Source organism: Cupressus sempervirens, chromosome 1, assembly GCF_028749045.1.
Source record: "Cupressus sempervirens isolate cs-2001-9-10 chromosome 1, ASM2874904v1, whole genome shotgun sequence".
Lineage (NCBI taxonomy): Eukaryota > Viridiplantae > Streptophyta > Pinopsida > Cupressales > Cupressaceae > Cupressus > Cupressus sempervirens.
This window is the reverse complement of record NC_143118.1, coordinates 759579689-759600660: the sequence shown is the minus strand read 5'-3', so window position 1 is coordinate 759600660 and position 20972 is coordinate 759579689. Positions and strand designations below refer to the sequence as shown.

The 20972-nt window shown below is 36.0% G+C and overlaps 1 protein-coding gene across 7 annotated transcripts in view; it reads right to left on the bottom strand.

The window, feature by feature from the left end:
• LOC149580118 (1,4-dihydroxy-2-naphthoyl-CoA thioesterase 1-like) overlaps positions 1-20972 on the bottom strand; it is a 216101-nt gene that overhangs the window by 19596 nt on the left and 175533 nt on the right. For 2 of the 7 annotated variants that reach the window (XM_089789327.1, XM_089789332.1), the window contains exon 4: positions 50-282. The exons of 4 other annotated variants lie outside the window; for them this stretch is intronic. In XM_089789327.1, coding sequence (XP_089645453.1) covers positions 50-282 — 233 coding nt within the window. Of the gene's footprint in view, positions 1-49; positions 283-20972 lie in introns of those variants that run through there. One more of the 7 variants, XM_089789358.1, reaches the window with a different exon arrangement.

The window sequence follows — 20972 nt, the reverse complement described above, 5'->3', positions numbered from 1 at the left end:
AATAATACATTAAATTTTAGATTTCAAGAAGTGGTGGATGATGAATTACCTACTCTAGAAACAAGAAAATTTAGGAGGCTCCTATTCCTCCTATCTATCCATCCATCCGTCATAATGGTACACCCCTTTTGGCTCCAAATCTTTTTACGGTCCTCCAACTCAAGTTTCATCTCCTCAACCATATCTAGTAAGAGGGGGCCACTCAACTCATCTTCAATGGGGGCTTTGAACCCCGCACCACATATGGAAACTGTGTCAATCATCCCCTGCCAATAAGGAGTCCTGTTACATTTATAAAAACATTTTAATTAACATATTTCAAATTTTCAACATCAAGTTAAAAGTATGAAATTGAATTTAAAATTTAAAACTTAAAAGTTTAAAATGTAAAACAATCAAATATAAATGAAGTTGAAGTAATTGGCTGCTATAAATGGTATGCTGCAGAAAAACCAAAACTTGCAAATTGCTCTTATTCCAGCTTCATGTATCTCCCTATTCCAGCCCAAGCTCTCAAGTGAGGGTTGTGCACTAGGAGTGGAACGCGGTACAAAAAAATTGTCCAACCTAGATTTTCTAACTCTAGGACAAAAGGTAAAGCTAGTACTACTAGAAGGGGTAGCAGTTGCAACACCAATAGCGGTGCAAGTAATGGATGTAGAAGAAGTATGACTAGCAGAAGCAGTAGGATGATAGGGGGGAAGGGAAGAACCTTCTCCAACATAACCTACTGACTCAGAAAAATTTTCAAATAAGCGTGGAAGGGAACTAGAACCAATCTGAGCTAACTCTTTTAATTATTTTTTTTTAATTCCTTTTTTTATTCATATTTTTCCAAGGCTACATAACAAAAATGTTGAGCCTCAATAGTTGCAGCTCTACAAGGCTCAATATCATGACCACATATGCAAGCAATATGGTATTTCAATCTATTTATCCCCCCACTATTAATGGATTTGCAAAATAGACATTTTGTTTGAGTTCTAGTTCTACCCAAAAAGTCTATGGTGAACATCCAACACTCATCTTTTTTATTGCCTTTAGAGAGCTTGGGTTTTTTACCTCCAAAAGCCATTATGAGTAAGGAAAAATGTAAAGGTTGCTGCAATAAGACATTTTAGACCAAATATTACCATTTAAGCATTGTATTTTATGAAGATCTAAAGAAAAAAAAACTTATAAACAAACAAAAAAATTCATCCAAAAAACCCATAAGCATAGAGAAAAAAATCATCAAAATCTAAAAAATCAACTCTTACCTCTTTCAAATTCTTTGGGAAGTGTTGAGAAGAGTTCCTATAAACTCCTTGAGGATCTAAATGCAAGCTCGAATGTCACAAATGCAAGCTTTTCTCCTCTTCCTTTCAACTGGTTGCAAAACAAGGACACTCTATGTCTCTTCTACCTCTCTATCTCTCTCTTCTTCTCACAATAGAGTGTTATGGAAGCCCTTTTGGGGTTATAAGAGTAAGAAAGAGGGAAAAAACATTTAAAAAGTATGAATTTTTTTATTGTTTTTGGCCACCTGATTTCATGCTGCCGCGGTCAGATCAAGCTGCCCGAGTCAGGCAAGTCACCATGTGACTCATGAGTCAAGCGAGTCACGCGAATCACGCAACCTGACTCATCGCTCGCAAGTCACAGGTCATTATGACTCAGTTGCATATAAATGGTTCGCTAGCTTGCGTGACTCGCCCGACTTGTGGCAAGTCACATTACTTTGGTCCAAACACTATTAATGACCAATTTGTTGTAGTCAATAAATTTTGGGATGAGTTTGTTGTCATATCCCCTCTTTAGATCTGTCTAGCAGTGACATGAGAGTTAGCCTATTATGAAGTCTCCTAGACTGGCAGTGGTGATCAGGGACTCAGTCAGGGTTTTCAATGTCTGGATTTGGTATTTCAGGCAGTAGTAGATCAGCTGAGAACAATTCCTTGATTTTAGGAGATTCCTATCTTTTAGGAGGTTGTGACATTTTCCACAGTTGAGGTTCTATGAGATCACCCTTGATCTCAATTTCAGGAGATTTGGGCGTATTTAGTATTTTTTAGGAGTATCCCTAGATTTGAGGGTGAGAGTGTTAGTTGGCCCAGGTTGTCCAACATCAGTCATAGGTAGGTGACAAACTTAGTTTCATGTTTTGGAGGTGTTTGGGTTGTTCCTTGGCTACTTGGGAAATATTTTAATATATTTAAATATTCACCTAAGTTAGCATTATAATAATTTAAATAACGCTAAGTGTTTAGCCATTTTGGAGTAATAAGGAATTTTCTGGCTCCATTTGGATCGATTTGCTTATGTGTGATAGCTTGTTGGAAAGAGCTCAATTTCTACGATTTGATTATCACTTGCTGGGACTTATTTGATGCTTGGAGCTATTTGTCATTAATAAAGTAATGATTTCTTTCTATTTGGACGCCTTTATTGGGGAAATAATGTTATATTATAAAGTTCAAATGAAATCCACTTTAGGGTTCTTTTAGGGTTCAATTTGCCTTGGAGAGGAGATATAAGGAGATAGTAACCTAATGGTGAGTATCTTTTATCATTTAGTCAACCTATTTTAGACGTCATTGCTCTGGAAGAGCATTCCTCACCTAGGACACAAACCCTAGTGTTGAGAGTAGATTTGTTGGGATGTAGCCCTCAATGAGATCAGATTTGAAGGTTCTTATGCATATAGTTTGATCAAGGCAGGGGATCGATTTCTAGTATTGCAGTCACACTTTGCAAGTAGTGGATTTTTAGGGAAGGCGGCCACTTTGGTTCAGCCTAGCATTTCTTTATAGCAACTCACGTGAGGAATTTTGGGGTGTTTAATTGCAACAGACTGGAGTTGTTTATTCGCAGCAGCTTGGGCTTTATCATTTGAACTTGTTTGGCTGTAGCTAGTTCCCATCTTCAGCTGGCATCAACCTTGTTTGAAGTACATCTGTATTGGGGTACTATTCTGAAATAAATCAAACTCTGCTAGTACGGTTTTAAAATCATTTTTAGATTAGTATGTATTGCTGCATATGATTTCTATCACTTCTATTTTATCAGTTACTGTTATTTATTCATTGTAATTCCTATATTCTTAAAAAATACAAAAAGAAACAACATGCTTCTGCAACTTCTGTCTAGCTCTATAAGGTCAAAGAAAAATCTACAGGACAATATAATTTATATAATTAAACATTATAACAGCAAGAGAGCAAATATGTTCATTTATGTAATTCGCTGGTTGAATATGTAGGTTGTGACACTACCCTGCCTTGATTCACCTAGTCATCCACATTAATAACTAGGCCCTGTTTTCACATATGTGGCTCAGTTGGGGAGTCAAATACCTTACACTAGTTGATTTTGGAGGTTGGTGCAAACGTATTTTCATTGCCATGCTTGGTATATGTGTTCCAAGTGCAGCTATCTCTCTTTATATTGTGGATGAGATATGGATAGACATGTTCCTTCATGGGACATATCTATTCATTAATATTTAATTAATATAATAGTTTATTATTTAACTACACACACATATAACTTCAGTTTGGTCTCATGAGTCTATCCAACAAAAGCTACCAAACATTAACACTCCCTCTTTGCTAGGAAGGATAAGCACACGATAATATTAAACCATTGGTAATATTAGGAATGAAATTTTTTAAAAATATCTTTGATCAAAAGATCTCCACCATTTTAAAATCACATTTGATATCATGAGTATTGGCTTCCAGAATATCAACATATGATATTCACCAAATACTTCGAGTAATGGCCTACAAAATATCAACATATGATATTCACCATGTACTCAATAAGGTTTGATATCATGAGTATTGGTCTCCAAAATATCAACATATGATATTCACCAAATACTCTTTGAGCAATGGCATCCTAACATCAATTTGCATAACATTCACCATATACTCAAAATGTTTATAAGGTATGTGCACACACATTCTCACAATGCATACCATATAAACATCCACAATGCAAAGTATAATCTATTATGATCTGCATAGACATTGTAAGATATCCATCATAATAGAAAATTAAGTTATTGCAAGATCGTCACCTTTTAATAACTTATACAAATACAAGTAGTATCATTTGGAAGTCATCACTTCCTCATGATGCATACAAGGGTTAGGCCCAAATAGTCATGAAGTACATTCATGAATCATAGTCCTCTTGACTCCTACAATTTATTGATCACTAGAGAATCCATCTCAACATGGTCTACTCCCTTTGAATCAATATGACCAAGACCACTGAAGGTTGACTAAACCATATCCTCTATCTGCTCCCTCTCTTTCAATGTTGTCTCTAATGAAATGTCAAGCTCGCTTTGAATCTCAATCTCTCTCTTCCTGCAATAACATACTCAGAGGAAAATATTGAGGCAAATAACTCTTATAGTATGTATAGAATTTCCAATAAGAGGTTGACAACAAAAAGTAATAAAAAAAATATTGCAAACATAAGAAAAATACTTATCTCGTTATTTTTATTACTTTCAATAACTTATCATTATCTCCTTGTACTAAATTCTACTTAATATCCTTTAGAGGTAGTATCTCTAGAAATGCAAAACTTTATATTTCATTTATATTGAAATGAAATCATAAGAATAAAATAATACATACATATTGTATACTTACCTTATCTTGCAAGAATTATGTTTGACCGATTCCAACCTTGGTCTTTCACCTACAACAATAAGCTTTTTCCTTTTTAAGTTCCTCTATGTGATAATTGCTAATCATTAACAAATCACAACTTCCTTGAACATATTTGGCAAGTACATTTGATCACACAATGCACTTCTTCAAACATTGATTTGTTAGATTCTTAAGCATTCCTTTATCATATATATATGGCTCATGGGACCACACATACAATCAGATTTGAGTGATATCCAATATTAATTTTTGGTCTATGTTTCGATCCATTTATTGGCAAACAATATAATTGTCTTCTTCCTTCTTCCCTTGCTTACTGTGCCATTTGTTCTTATTAATAATCGAGCCATCAATTGCTGAATGCTCGTGCAATGTTAGTCCACTTATAAAAAGTCCCGATCCCATCCAATTCTTGTTTGCTGCTTATTTATGTTGGTCATAGAATGTATTCCAATTTGCTGATGACAATGAGAATTCTGTTAATAGTTTTTCTACAACTGATAAACATTCCTTCATGTCCGTTTCCTATCCTGATCAATATGCTATTAATTGTAACAAATACGATGTGTTGATTGAGTATTTCTTCTAATGATTGTTGAGATTCAACCGAAGACAATATTGGTTTTCTGATTCTCAGTTATGATGGAAATGCCAATATTTCTTCATGTCTTTTACACCAAATATGAATTGGTGAATCATCTGTACTACAACACGAGAGATACATGTGGGGTGATTATTATATTTTTGGGATTATTGTTATTTCTATTATCATTGTATCGTAAACTAGTAACACATGTTCCTTATTGTTGCTCCTAACCACACTTGGTGATAAATTCAGATTTCTGATCATCATAGATGCTATGTCCCACCTATTAGCCGTTCCTAGCTAGATGTCTGAATCATATACAATTCTCTTCAAGAGTGATCAACTATCTGATATTTTCAAATCTGCCTGAGCAGATGTTATTTCCGATATCAAGCTATCTATCTATCTCCTTCCTAACTGCTCGAAGATAATGATAGAATTAGAATATTGAAATCTTGAATATATTATTAAATCTAGTGTGGACTTTAATTTAGCCTATCAACAATTTTCTTGACAGATTTCAAATCACAACTCAATTTTGCCTCATTTATTAATGTCCACTTGTCCTTTCACGTCTAAATGTAATCTTAATATGATGCCCGTGCCTGTTTATAACTTGAGATCATGCATTCTTTCTTTTGTTTTGTCCTAAGATCTCTTATCCCAAGAGTTCATAGCCGCTTTGTTACCATGTTGATTTTGGAGGTTGCTGCAAATGTATTTGCACTACCATACTTGGTATGTGTTCCAAGTGCAGCGATCTCTCTTTATATTGTGGATGAGAGTAATATTTAATTAATCTAATAGTTTATTATTTAACTACACACATATATAACTTCAGTTTAGTCTCATGAGTTTATCCAATGGAAGCTACCAAACATTAACAACACTAACTCCAGTTGCTGGTTTGAATTGTTTTTCTGGAATCTATGAAGGTTTGCATATGACAGTTTTCTCCCTTTATTCAGGCACAACTATGCAACCTGTCTGATGCGATCACTAATTCATTAGTTGAGGTTACCGTCTCAGCAACTATTTGCAAGGGGAACATTCTTGAGCCCCAAAAGAAATGCTGCGATTTGTTCTATTGAGTTGCAAATTGCAAAAATAAATAAAAATCTCCAAAACGAAAAACTGCTGAGAAATGACACCTCGTCTCAATTATCGCATGCAAATTGCCACCCAAACAATGCAATTCACACATGGCATCTACTGAAGTTTTCACTCCAATCACAGCATGTGCTCACACCAAAAATTTAAGCTTTTCCTATAGCTTTGAGACCAAAAAATAAATTATCTTCTGCATCATTTGCAGTCACGGGATTAACAAAGTATTTCCCCTTTAATTTTAAAATTGAAAGTCCTCTCCATTTAATTAACTCCATGACCCCTTTATTTTTAATATCATTGTGAACGTCATATATTTATAAAGGTCATATATTTTTTTAATGTACATTATTTAATAAGTAAATGTATTATTCTCTTATACAATTTAATTAATAAGGTGAATTTAAATTATTCACCTTGTTATTATAAGCAATATGTATTTGTTAATTGTCATGTCCCCACTCTAGCTTAGTCTAACAGAGACATGTGAGTAAGCTTATTATGGGGTCTTGTAGGCTGACAGGGTTGGATAGAGACCCAATATGGTTATTTAGTGTTGGGGACTTGGTTTTCTGGTGGTTATTGATCAGTTGGGTGACGTTCTTTGTTTTTAGGAGGCAGTTCCTACATTTATGGGGTTCATTCCTACTTTTTAGGAGGTATGATCATGCCTAGAGCTGGGTTTCCATGAGATGACCCTTTGGGTTCAGTTTCAGAGGGATAGGGCTTGTTTCCTAAATTTTAGGAGCATCCCTAGATTTTAGGGATGAGACTGCCAATGGATCCTTGATTTCCGACTTCAGTCATAGACAGCTGACAGGATGATTTTATGGTTTGTGATGTCAGTTGGGCAGTTTATGGCTATTTGGGTTATATTTTTAATATTTCCTAAGTTAGCGTTTAATATTTAAATAAGGCTAAGTTAATAGCCATTTTGGAGTAATAAGAGAATTTTGGCCTCATCTAGATGCGTATCCCATGTTATGATAGCTCGTTGGAAAGGTCTTGAAATTCTCTAAATCTTCCTCTTTGGTCTCAGGGCAATTCGGTGAGCGGATTTATTACTATGGTGGAAAAGGTCATTTTCTAGTGACATGGTCACTTTAAAATAAGATTTAATTCATTTTTATAGCCAACGCCAATTGGGGGTCACTTTAGGGTTCGAATTGCTTTGCAAGGGGTTATAAGGAGATGGGCGCCATTTCTCATGATTATGCATATTTTTCAAACACTTGTTTTCAGATTTGCTCTGCTTGAGCAATTTGCATTCTGGGACGCAAACCCCGGGGTAATTGCTGGCTAGGACGTAACCCTCAGCAGCATTGGGTATTGGTTTGTTAGTAGTTTCAACAGTATTTAGGAAGAAGGTAGATGCCACTTCAGCTTGGGCCTACAGTTTGTTTTGTTGGGCATGTTCTTTGGCGTATGATAGGTGAATTCTAGCAGCCGTACACTGTCATTTCTTGCAGCCGTACTTGCAGCCGTACTCTGTCATTTGCAGCACTTGGATACATAGAAAAATCAGTTACTCAGCAGCAGAATCTTGCATCTTATCAGCCCGTTTTCATCAGCCAGTTCTGGCGTCATTATTAGAGGAAATGTATCGGATCTTTTATTTGGCTCTTTAATTCAGAGATCTGCCTGGTACGATTTGTATCAACTCTGACTTTACTGCATAGTGTTATTTATTTTCAGACTCTTTTCTTGCCATTTGTTACTTCTCATTTCTATGTGGAATAATCATCAAAAACAAAAAAACAAACAAACTCTTCTGCATTTTCGTCTAGTTCTACAAGAAAACATTAATAAACAGGAAAAAAATAAAAATAAAATAAATCTATAGCAGATTTGCAGCAGAGATTGTAGAAGAAGATAAAGAGGGAAGCATTGCTAAACGGGATCAATGGAATGGAATACTAGCTTAGTCCAATTATCAGGTTGACAGGTATGACCTTAAATTGCCTTGGTAAGGACCTAGCGACTTGAACTTCAGGATACAATCGATGGACCCGCATGAGCTATTAAATAAACATTTAAAACATAAATTAATTTAATTAAAACTAATACGTACCTCAAAAGGTTTTTGATTGATCTTTCCACCACATCATTATAATGTATACCTATGTATGTACACAAAGATATATGAATAAAGTGACACCATAATATTATTTTTATAAATAATATGATGCCACCTCATAAGTATATATACATGCAAGTAGACAGATATAAATTATAATTATCCTCGATTTAAAACTTCAAATATTTTTTCATATTTATTCATTTCTTCTTGCTAATACCGAAATGAACATTTGGCATATTTTATTGGAAATCAAGAGCCAAGTCTTTTCTTGGTAAGTTACGGCTTCTTGGAAGCCAAAGAGACTTTCGAATACCTCCTGTATTAAGAAGCCAAGAGAGTCGGAAGGCAATACACATATCACCCAACTTCTTTTATTGCATCCGATTTCCTTTCCATACCATCCAACTTTCTCTTTTAGCACCCATCTTCTTCCATATTTCAGATACCTTTGCAAATATCATTCGATAGCTCTGCATTTTTCTATTGTTAAACATTGCAATTCTCTTCCATGTTTTTGCCTTTTTATTTTGTTGAAGACGTGATTATCAATCACACTGAGTTTGTGCTTGGAGATATATCCCGTGGAAGAGCTGAATCATTAGCATCTAGCAGGACTCCATTATTTTTCTAGATTATAGCAAGTTATGTGATTATTCATAATCCAAGCATTACAATATGTTTTCATTATCAGTTGTTACTGCATTCTGATTTATATAGCAGTACGCTACAACTTTATATCATGATGCAAATCATCTTGCTTAATATCATCAGTTAGACCTTCTCTAAGTTAGAGTTGTTTATGATAAATAAAAAGCCAAGTATCCATGACATGCTATCATATTTTATTTATGTCACTGAAAGTCAGAATCAAATGATATTTATTTTGCAAGTCTTAAAGATTACACTTCTTAGATCACAGATTGTGATAAGCTGGAAACATATAATATTCATATATTCGTTGAGGATCAACAGACAGAGCCGATTGCTCTAAGATTCTAACACCTAGGATTCACTGGCAGTACAACCATGGAAAAGGTGAAGAGGTGAGATGGAATCTGCAATAACATGGAAATAAAAGTCAGACATGACATAACAAATCTAAATTAAAATCATTTAATAACTCATGCTTGTTCATATTATTGTTCCCTTGTTGTCAAGTTGAGCGGTGGTGATCGAGTCATCGAACCCATTAGAAAACCTTGGCCAAGGTCATTTTAAGGCATGTTTGCCATCTATGATCGCTTGATGTCGGTAAAGCCAGTTATTCAAACATGTCCATCCATAATTGTGCGGATATTCTAAACACCGGAATGCTCAGGAGGCTAAACTAAAAGTATCCCAAGCCTGATCCTAGGGTAGGGAGGGCCTTTCTATTCAATAGATTGTGTGGGGATAAATATGGTCCGAGGTTGGGAGGTTAATAAGTCAATGCTTCTCCTCTTACTAAAAGTCGAGGCTTGCACAACCAATTAAAGACTGACCAAGTATTCTTGTATGTTCTTCTTTCTTTTTCATGTTATGCATTTACTTTACTTATATATATGGAAAGATAGTAATTCGTTATTTCAATTATTACAGTTGATCATTGTTATAGTTATTTCAGTTGAACGTTATCATGGTTATTTCAGTTAATCGTTATTATAGTTATTACAGTTGATCATTCTTACAGTTGTTTCAGTTGATCATTGTTATAGTTATTTAAGTTGAACATTATCATGGTTATTTCAATTAATCGTCATTATAGTTATTTCAGTTGAGCTTTGTTATTTCAGTTAATTGTTGGTAGTTAAAAGCAGTTAATGTCCTATGAAAAGGAATTCAATATATATATTCAATAATTTGTTGAGGAAAACTCTTTCTAGTTCGCCTTTATTTTGTTATGAAAATCCATTTGTTACAGCCTCATCATTCAATTTTTGGCAAAATGACAAAGTCCTATTAGTGGCCCTTTCTATCGAATGCAAATTATTCCTAATATTGCAAGAACCTAGCTATCTTTGAGAAATCAAACTGAATATTTTATTCTATATGGTGGCCAATAAACGCTGAAAGAATTTCAAAATTTTCCTCGATTGAATACCCTGTTCTACAAATCTCTCCAACATACAACGAGGCAAACTTCTTCCACTGCCAATATTTCAAAATAACTTATTGTGGAATTATTTCTTTTGTAACATACTTTGGGCTGGAAGATACCTATAACTTGGAATGAGGAAATTGTTATATCTTGATGTTTGTCCCAAGTGTCAAATTTATTCAAAAAAGAAGATTTGTGCATTCCCAATTGATTGCCCTATTTATACATCTCTTGTTTCTTAGTGGACAAATTCTGAAAAATGAAGGAGATGATCTTGTGCAACATAATCATTCATTTGTACAATAGCATCATGATGAATATCAAAGAAGCCTCCTTGTTCGATATCAGGCTTCTTAGCTTCCTTTGCTTCAATATCTTTTGATTTGTCATACAAAGGATTTGCATATACCTGTATGTTTCCTAGTTGTAATCCAAAACAAAATTCTTGCTCTGTGTATTCTTTGTTTTTATTAAAGAGAGGATTAATCATACTAACATTCCCCTTCTGATTCTTTGTCCATTTCATCTTCAAGCAAGGAGTCTGAATCACAATCACTTTCACTATTTGCATAATTGCCCCCATTTGTGCCACGGAAAGGGGATCCAACCATTTCTCTATTCTAAATTATAGAACAAATAGGTTGATGCAAATATAAAGGATTCTTGTACTCATTTAATGGGTGATTTACATTACTGGAAGGTATGAAATGCTTCTATGATATTCTTTCATTGAGCTTGAATCTCATCATCCTGCCACAATTTTCAAGCTTTTTAATAATGCTAGTGATTATAAACACTTCACATAGATCTTTTGTGTTTTCATTCCCCCTTGAAACTCATATTTTCATCGAAGGCATCAAGATGCACAACTAGGGCCCATGCATCATTAGGCTTCATATACCTTGGCATGTTCAAAATGACTTGCATAAATCTAATGTTAAACACACGAACAATTTCATTATTCTATTCTCAAATATTTGTGAATTCTTTAAAAACAATAGAACCACTCACCTTTTCGCCAAAATAATCCAAAAAAGATTGATTTGAGATTCACCCATGAGTTTATTGATTGTGGAGACAAGTTACATAACCACTCCCATGCATCCCCTGTTAAGGTTTGAACAAATAGTTGCATGTAAATATCCTCATGACCCACTTTGAAGTCTTCTTTTAGGAATTCAAAATTTCTAACATGGCCTTCTGCCTTTTCTTCCTTTGTACCACGAGATTTAGAGAGAAGAATTTTGATACTAGACAGTACAGAGTTCAGGAAGCCCAAAATTCTACTAAAGTCAAACATCCTATATAATTGAAGAGAAATAATCCCCGCCTTACTAAAACTAGGGTTTTTAGAATAGAGTTGTCACCTTTAAAGAAAGGAAAGAATTGAAACCAGAAATGCCCTAATAGAGTCACCAATCTATTGGATCTCAAAACTACAATTTGGGAAGAATGCAATTATGAAAACCAACAAACCCAAATATTCAATCTTGGCCAACGAACATGATCAACATTGAAAGTTAACTCCTCTACTCTTTAGGCTCTACAGGACCCGAGGGGTGTACCCTTTCTACAGTTTCTTCTTTTATGGTTACAAGGTAGATTGAATTTGTCTTATAGAGAAATCTTATAAAAGAGACATGCTTTAAGTCAAAAGCTACTAAAAACCTAAATCTTATTTGACAAAATGATGTGTTTACTGACCAATCCCTTTCCATTGTGATCCATAGAGTCAATTCTTCAACAAGAGTCCATGTGCGTTTACAAGACGACACAAAGCCATCAACCACCCAAATTCTATTAATGTGGATGAATAGAATTTACAACATTAACCTATCCAATTGAATTTAATCCTTGCAAGAACCAATTAGATAAAAAGCAATAGCACAACACAATTGCTTTCCATTTATTCAGATTAATATCAAAGATCGTCAATTCAACCACACAAGTTTTGAAGATGATAATCAAACCTACGATTTAATTATTGTAAAAGACAAAACTTGAAAGAATGAGACACATTGCAATGAAATTTTGAAAGGTTTGTACATTGTATTAGATTTTTCCCATTTCATTATGGTCGGTCAGTACCTCTATTTATTTGTATATATCTATCTATTTCTACTACCATATTACTATTTATAACATAGCAACAAAAAAGGGTTGTGGTTTCCTTGAAAGAGTTAGTGACAAGCTTCCAACCATTGCACAAGTTCGATTTTCAATAATTACATCAAAAACTCAAAAGTTCACAACTCTCGATTCTTGCAAGGCGACATTTCTATATTCAACACATCTAGAAATCATCAAGGTCCTAGTTTTCCATGACATCTTTAATTTGCTCTTCGAAGTCAATTGGGTCCATCCCAAAATCCATGAAGAGAGCTTGGAGCTCGGTCCTTTCTTGCTCCTTCTCAAGCACTATCATATCTTCTTTATAAGCAGCATAACAAGTAGAAAAACTCTGGGTGGCAGCCATGAGACTTGCCACTATGTCTATCTACTCCACCTCCTCTTTATCGTTCAGGTTTGGTTGTAACATGAGATGCGGATCCTCATTCGAAGAACCCTCAACCGTAGCAAACCCCATTGTATCTATCAAGCTATCTGTTAAAGAGAAAACCAGTGCAATTGCCAACTTCAAGAATGTTTTGTCACCAACTTCAGGCCATCATAAATGCTAGAGCTTTTTTACACGAGGGATCTCATCCTTGGAAATGAAACTCATAGCTCACCCTCCTTGGCATGTCATCCCTCTGTCATTCTCTTTGATCCATCAACGACGTAATGCAATAAATGTCCCCCTTTTAGCAGGGATTACAATCTTTTGTAAATCTCAAGCATTTATTTTCTGTCCCACCATTTGAATTTAGACTATCGATTTACCGCTTGTCACATGCCATCTACTAGAGAAGTGACGTTTTCTCAGTTTCACAAAACCCAAATAATACCTTTCTGTGAAATACTTCATGTCGCTATTTCATAGGCTACAAAAAAACTCTTCCACAAAAAAACAATATTGCTTTTCGAAAACCCCCAAGAACATATCTTGGGAAATAGAAATGACAGTTTCATCATTCAACTTTTGGCAAAATGACAAAGTCCCATTAGACCCTATGACCATTCTCTTGTTCAAAATGCTGACAAAGGTGTTGTAATTCTCTTCAAACAATCCAAGGGTGCTTGGATCCTTACACTTAACCTCATATCCAACCTCAAAACTGTCCATGTCGATAAAATCACATACCTTCTTCCCCCAATATCGTGTTGAAGTTGCCACAATTTTCTAGGAGATCCCATCTTGATTCAAGGCCGATTGCCTATCCCAAGAATCTCACCAGAAATTAGCCTTTTTACCATAGCCTAGTTGCCAAGTCAAGTGATTGGTTATCAAACCTCTACAACTCATCAAAAAATTATAGAGGGCAAACCCTTTGGGCAAGTTCTCAATAGTAAAGATCCTCTCTCTAGCTACTTCATCCAAATATTTGGCCCATAGAATTTAACCCACATTTGTTCTAGTAGTTTGTACATTTGCCAAATAAGCTTAACCTGTATCACATCATTAATCAACTTCCAATCCCTCTGACCGACACCACATCCTCCTTTTGCTTATGAATCTTGTCCCAAGCCATCAAAGGTATTTTGTTTGGCTCCTGAGCTCCTTTGTATAAGAATTTACACATCCTTTGGTGAATTGTTTGAATGATCTTGCAAAGAATTTTTAAGCATGCCATAGAGAAAATAGACCTAGCAGAAATGACAGATCTAAGCATGAGGATGCGCCTTGCCAAGGTAAGCCACACACTTTTCCACCTTTCCATCTTTGACAAACAACCATCAATCAACTCCTTCTAAAGATTTGTCTTACCAACACCACCAAACAAAGGAGTGCCAAGAAATTTACCTGGGCATTGGTCATGCAAACCCCGAAAATCCTAGCAATAACCCTTTGTGATCCCACCTCTATCTTGAGGAAGAAAATTTCTGATTTGTTCCAATCGATGCTCTATCTAGTGGTAAAGTTGTATGAATCCAGAACTTGTTTCATCACTCGCACCTCCTACATTGAACTGACTTCAAACAAACAAGTATCATTTGCAAACTAAGAATGAGATATAGGTTCCAATCCCCTGACAATCTCTATTCCTTTCCAAAAGCCTTGATCTCTCTTCCTAGAAATAGTCCTACCCAACACCCCAACTACTAGTACCAAAAGAAAGGGAGATATGGGGTCCCTTGTCAAATGCCTCTAGAAGTCTCAAAATATCCTTGAGGGCTACCATTGACTAGGATAGAAGAACGATAAGAAAAAAATGATATTCTTGCCCATTCTTCTGCAAACTCAAACCCTCCTAGGCACCTCAATGATAAATCTTTTGTCCACCCTACCATAAGCTTTCTTGATATCCAATTTTAATAACATCCTTCATTGCTTGTTGGCCTTAGCCGAATGAATAGCCTCGTGAGCCACAATGATACTGTCTACAATGTTCTTGTTTGGTGTAAACCCACTTTGCTCTAGGGAAATTAATTTCTCCAGAACCTTTTCTAACATGTTTTTTGCCACTTTTATAGACAGTTTTACAAAGTGAGATGGGTCAAAAATCCTCAAAGGATAAGGGTTTCTCCCGCTTGGGGATTAAAGCAACCAAAGTACTATTAAAATCCTCTAAGGTGAATCCTTTGGCTCACAATTACTCCACTACCGAAAGCAAATCTTGCTTCAAAAACTTCCAAAATTTCTAATAGAAAAAGGCCTGGAACCCATCGGGACTAGGAGCCTTAACCCCTACCATCCCAAAAACAATTGATTTTAGTTCTGACAACCTCTGGTTGTCCTATGTACTTACCAAATTTGGAATTATCCCTGAAAAGTCCTCCTGCACCTTGCTTCTATCCTCCCCATCCTCACACCAAAGGGTAGTGAAGAAGTTAATTGCTTCTTGATTAATTGAGTTCATCTCTTCAGAAAACAATCCATCTACAAATCTAAATGACAAAATTTTGTTAATACTAATCCTCATCTTAACTGAATTGTGAAAGCATTTAGTACTTTTGTCGCCTTCCTTGAGCCTATGTTCACGAGATTTCTATTGCCAATAGATATCCTCCCTCTATAGAATCCTTGCTCAAAACATCTTTTTTTCTATCAAAAATCCACTTCATACATGCCATCTAACAAAACTTTTCTATTGAGAGCTTCCAATTGTCCTTTTAGGGTACGTTTCTCCTCATATATTGCCGAATTGGACCTTGTTCCAAACCTTTAATTGTTGTTTGATAAATTTTAGTGTTTTGAAAAACTGAGAAGACAAGTTCCCATTGTCTCTTGGAGCAGTTTTCCACCATTGTGAGACCATTTCAAAAAAAGCTTCCCCCTAAACCACATTTTCTCCATCTTAAATGAACACCTCAAAGGGACTGGATCTTTTTGAATCAACAACACTAGGAAATGGTCAAATCTAGATAAAACCAAGATCTCATATTCAAAGACAATTGGTAAAACATTCCAATTCCTAGCAAGGAAAAACATGTCAAGGTTGTCTGCAATATTTGAAAACCCACTCCTTTGGTTAGACCATATGAAGGCTCCCCCCCTTAGCAACCACCTCCCACAAACAATTAATAGACACAAAGTGCTAAAAATCCATCTAAACTTTACTCAATCCCCACCCCCCCTCTTTCATTTGAAGGGGACAAGGTAGCATTAAAATCCCTTGCTAAAATTATTGTGATGAAGAAGGTCTCCCAAAGACCTAAAGATGTCCTCCTAAACCAATCTCTCATCTCCTATCTTGGTAGGACTGTACACATTCACCAAAAACCCAATGGAATTAAAAGACAAAGAGCTCACTTTAACTAATTGCCAATTCCTAGCTCATGAAATTGCCTCCACTTTTGTCAACCTAGGAATCCACATGATGCCCAAGCTCCCAGATGCCCCCTACAACATCCACAAAGAAACTAGACCATTTCTATCTAACACTGAAAACTCTAGTAGTACCTTCCAAATCCAATTTTGTCTCTTAAATACATATGACATTCAAACATGTCTGATCATAGTGTCTTTTGATCAGGAGTCTCTTGTCAGGGGCATTGCAGCCCCTGAAATTCCACATAAGGATCTAGCATTGCTTGATTGCCTCCCCCACTTGAACCATTAGAGAAATAGAACCTTCAACTAGCGATACTAGGGAAGAGTCTGTTCAAACTCTTGCATCCCCACGTTCAATTGTACATTCACCACCACCATTTCCATCGAAAGGCTCTTAGATCCCACCAATGAAGTTACTACTCCTTGGGTAGTTGTCCTAGGGTTTGATGAAGAGGGCAAAAAAGGCTCAACTCCATTCAAATTGAGCAAGGAAACAAAGTCATCTCTCTTCTCCAACTCAGCCCTATTAACATTTTGAGACTCCAACATTTTAGCTACCTTCTCCAAAGACTTCTTCTTACCCTTTCCTTTGTATGAAGCAATACATTCCTTCTCACAGTGGTCTCATTCCTTGCAATTCTTACATTTCTCCATGATTTCTTCTACCTCCAGCTCTTGCCACCAGTAACCCTTTGATGTTCAGATTTCAATTCCTTTGGGCAAGACAGGATGAGGTTTCCACATGATGAAAATGCGAGCATACATACTGCAATCCTCCTTCATGATTGCTTCGTCTGACTTGATGAATTTACCTAGTTTATCACCTAGGGCTTTGAAAGTATCTTCATTCCAATACTCGTGTGGAAGGTTGTAAAGCCTTACCCAAATGGGTATTACTTCAATCAAATCCTACTTGGGTTTAAAGTTTGAAATCCAATCTTTGATGAAAAAACTTATACCTCCCGACAGAAAGGGACCATTGTACATGATCCACGTCTTCTCTCTTTTTGTCCTAGCAATGACCAAAAATGAAAACTGTTAGGCAATGATTTAAGAGAAAAATGGGCACACCATTGTTCATCCACCCATTTACAAATCATTCAGTACGAAGGCCAACCACTAGCCCACTTCATGAAAAAGGCCATTGAGCGCAACATTTGAACCGAATCCTCCCATGCCTCCAGATCGATTCAAATGTCCAAAACCCTGTCATCTACTGTTGCTAGACTTTCCAAGGTAATCGGCTACTTGGAAACCTCCTTCCTTGTTCCTTCTTTTCCACCTATTTGAAATCCCCTTTGAGGCCATTGAAGATTCGAGGGTAACCCATATGGTTTTTCCTTGGGGTTAGTCACCTTGGGAACCCACCAATCTCAAATAACCTTAGAAGATCCCCCCTGGGTACTATCTTTGACTTTGGGCGGCTACCATGGGAGGCACTTGCCATACTCTCTAAAAATTTGTCAAACGATAGTGTTGAGAAATTTAGCCTCATAGTGAATTGAAGAAAATTCTATATGTAATATATGTTAATATATATTTGTGTTGATGGATTTATGTTGATATCCTTATGTATGTCATTTCTAGTCGATATCTATTCATATACTTGAGAGCACAAGGTGTTCTACCAATCCTCCTTAGCTAAGAGGGAGTGTTAAAGTTGTAGCTTCAGTTGGATAAATTCGATTTAAGATACATTGTTATTATTGGTAAATCGTCATTTTCTATATACATGAGTATTCAAGTAACAATAATATAAATTATCATATATATACATATGTATATACATATATTGTAACATCCCGTTTTCCCGGGTCTAAATTAACCTCTAACTATTGGTAAACAGATTGGTTCTTTTTAATTTAACTCTTAAATGCCCAAATTTGAAAGAACAACCCGATACCAACAGTTGGATAATCTATCATCAAGTTGGTAGATTTCCTCTCAATTGAAAGGTACAGCTCCCTTATCGAATGATATTCAATGAATCTTGTTTGTTCCTAAACTAATTGGGTTCATTCTTAACCTGAGAACAGAAGAGGAAAAACCAAGCTAGCCCTAGACAGAACTAATTCAGGCAGATTTTAACTCCTAAATCTAGCCAATGCCAAGAACCCACAATTCCTATGACTTCTTGACACTGGTAATGCAATATGAATGTAAATTATGTAAGTGCAATGAAACTGAAATAAAAGAAGATTAAACATTCTAATCTTTGCAATAGAAACAATTGAAAATACTCTGATCTACAACCCATTCACCATTCGACTCAAATGCAAGAAAGTGCTCAAAACTGAATACAACCATGCTCCGATTGATTATAATCAGAAAAGTAATTACCAAATGCTTTGATTCAACATAAAACCCCTTTTTGCATTGAACACAAAAAATAAGAATACTCCAACTTTATTTGCTTACAATCCCTTTGTCAAATCAATTACAAAAATCAGAATACAAATCCCCTAAGTACATGAAATGAAATGCATGAATGAAACTACTGTCTCCCTCCTACTCCAGCAATCCTACCTTTTGCAGAAAAGAAGAACCCTTTGAATTCCAAAAGATCTGCAATAAATAATTTCTCAAGTGATTGGTTGATTCTCCCATGACCATTCGGTTCCTCTGCCTCTTCGGTTATTAAAATTTAATCTTGACAAGCTCTTCATTTTCTGAGCATGCCACATGTCACTTTGAGATTTCAAAAGCTTTCAAAAATGAATCACCATATGATGTGTCGGCTCTTGTTAATTAGCTCTGATGTAAAACGTGTGATATCGGCATCTGCCCAATTCAATCCCTCTTTAACTTCATCAAGAAATGCGCCTCTTCAAATGTTATGACTAGTCAGTATATTATATGCAGATTTCTCACTATTAGGGACATCTCGACATGTTGGAGTGATCAATCCACGATGGAAATCCATTACTTTTATGAGCTTTGGTAACTATTTTACATCCCACGAGCCTGTACTTTTATGGGAACTTATATCTCACTAACCATTATATGTCTCTTTTTGGAAAAAGATGTTGCACACGAGGCATATTGTCAAACAAATAATTGTGTTCTCCTCACGCGGGCCTATATTATGTGTTTGTAGATCCCTTATGGCTTTGAACAACTCGCGACACTTATGCCTGAGAAGATGTTCCAACAACATGATGTAGGAGAATCACACAATGTGAATATGCAGAATACAAGCAATATAAACTCGTGTGCCATGAGCCTCCTCGCGAATCTTCCCTAGGCTAGTATTGGCATTTGGTCAAACATTCCCACCATGTCTTCTCTATTGCAACCCGTGCACTTTGTCTTCACTCTCCAAACAAAGCTAGGCAGATGTTAAACTCTTGTTCACATATGAAAGACTTTGAAACTTTAAGATTTCCTTTCATGGTCTCCATAACTTCACTAACTGCGGGCTAATTCATCCTTTGTATAGCCGTGGGTCTCTTGCAAGCTTGTATTAGCATTTGGTTAGACATTTCGACCATATCTTTTTAATCATCTAACTCTTGTATTGTGCATCATCGGTGCTATGAACTTCGGGCTCGAGTATTAAAATTTCGCACCCGCAACTCATGCTATGGCATCCATCGAGTTTCACATGTATAGTTTTGAATTTGTGCACGTGGTTAGTATGAGGAAGAAAGTTTTGCTATTCCACTATGGACTTGTTTTAAAGCTCCTATATACATCGAATTAACTGCCTCATGGAGACAATAGGCATTTAGTCAAACACTTTGACCAACTGCTTCATGCCGCTCCTACATGAATCATCCTCACCTCCAAACGGGATTCGGTGGGAGTTTTTCGATTCATCTGTGTCTTCACTAGCTGCGAGTATATCCTCTCAAACATTAGTGTAACAAAACAGAAACTTGCGCAGATAGAAAATGAAGTCAAAACATTGGATCCCGATCTCCTTTGGTTTGCGATAATCCAAATAATAGTAATCATAAGGAAGTTGTGCCTTAGTTGAGGCTAGCTTGTCCACTTTTACTTGCAGCTCATCACCCTTGAAGTGAAGATAGACATTATACATATCAATTGTTGGCACACCTAGCATTTTATTCTCATAGCCTCTGCACATTTCCAATGGTTGTGTATATCAACTAGCATATTGTGGGGCACACCTGCATGGTCTTCTCTTTGGCGGAAAATGAACAAATAGCTTCTCCTTGTGGAAAATGAGCAAATAGTTTCTCCTTGCGGAAAATGAGCAAATAGCTTCTCCTTGCGGAAAATGAGCATGTGAGTGCATTTTCCACCAAGGTAACCTCTCTATGCTCAAGTAATTTTATTTGCTATTTTAAATGCCAGATTTAAGTGTAGGTTCTACATATGGTCAAACATTTTGACCCTTTCCCATTTGCCACAACCTTTTATATCTTTCTTTATGGCTCTCATGCCTTCGCTGGCCGCGAGTGTGTCTCTTTGAGCATGATGCTACACTTCCTGTGAGCACAGTAATTCATCGCACAGATATAAAGCTCGGGCTTGGCAAAAAATGGAGTCAATACATCGGGTTTTGACTTGTAAATAAAACCATTATATCAATACTTGGACCCCGATATTCA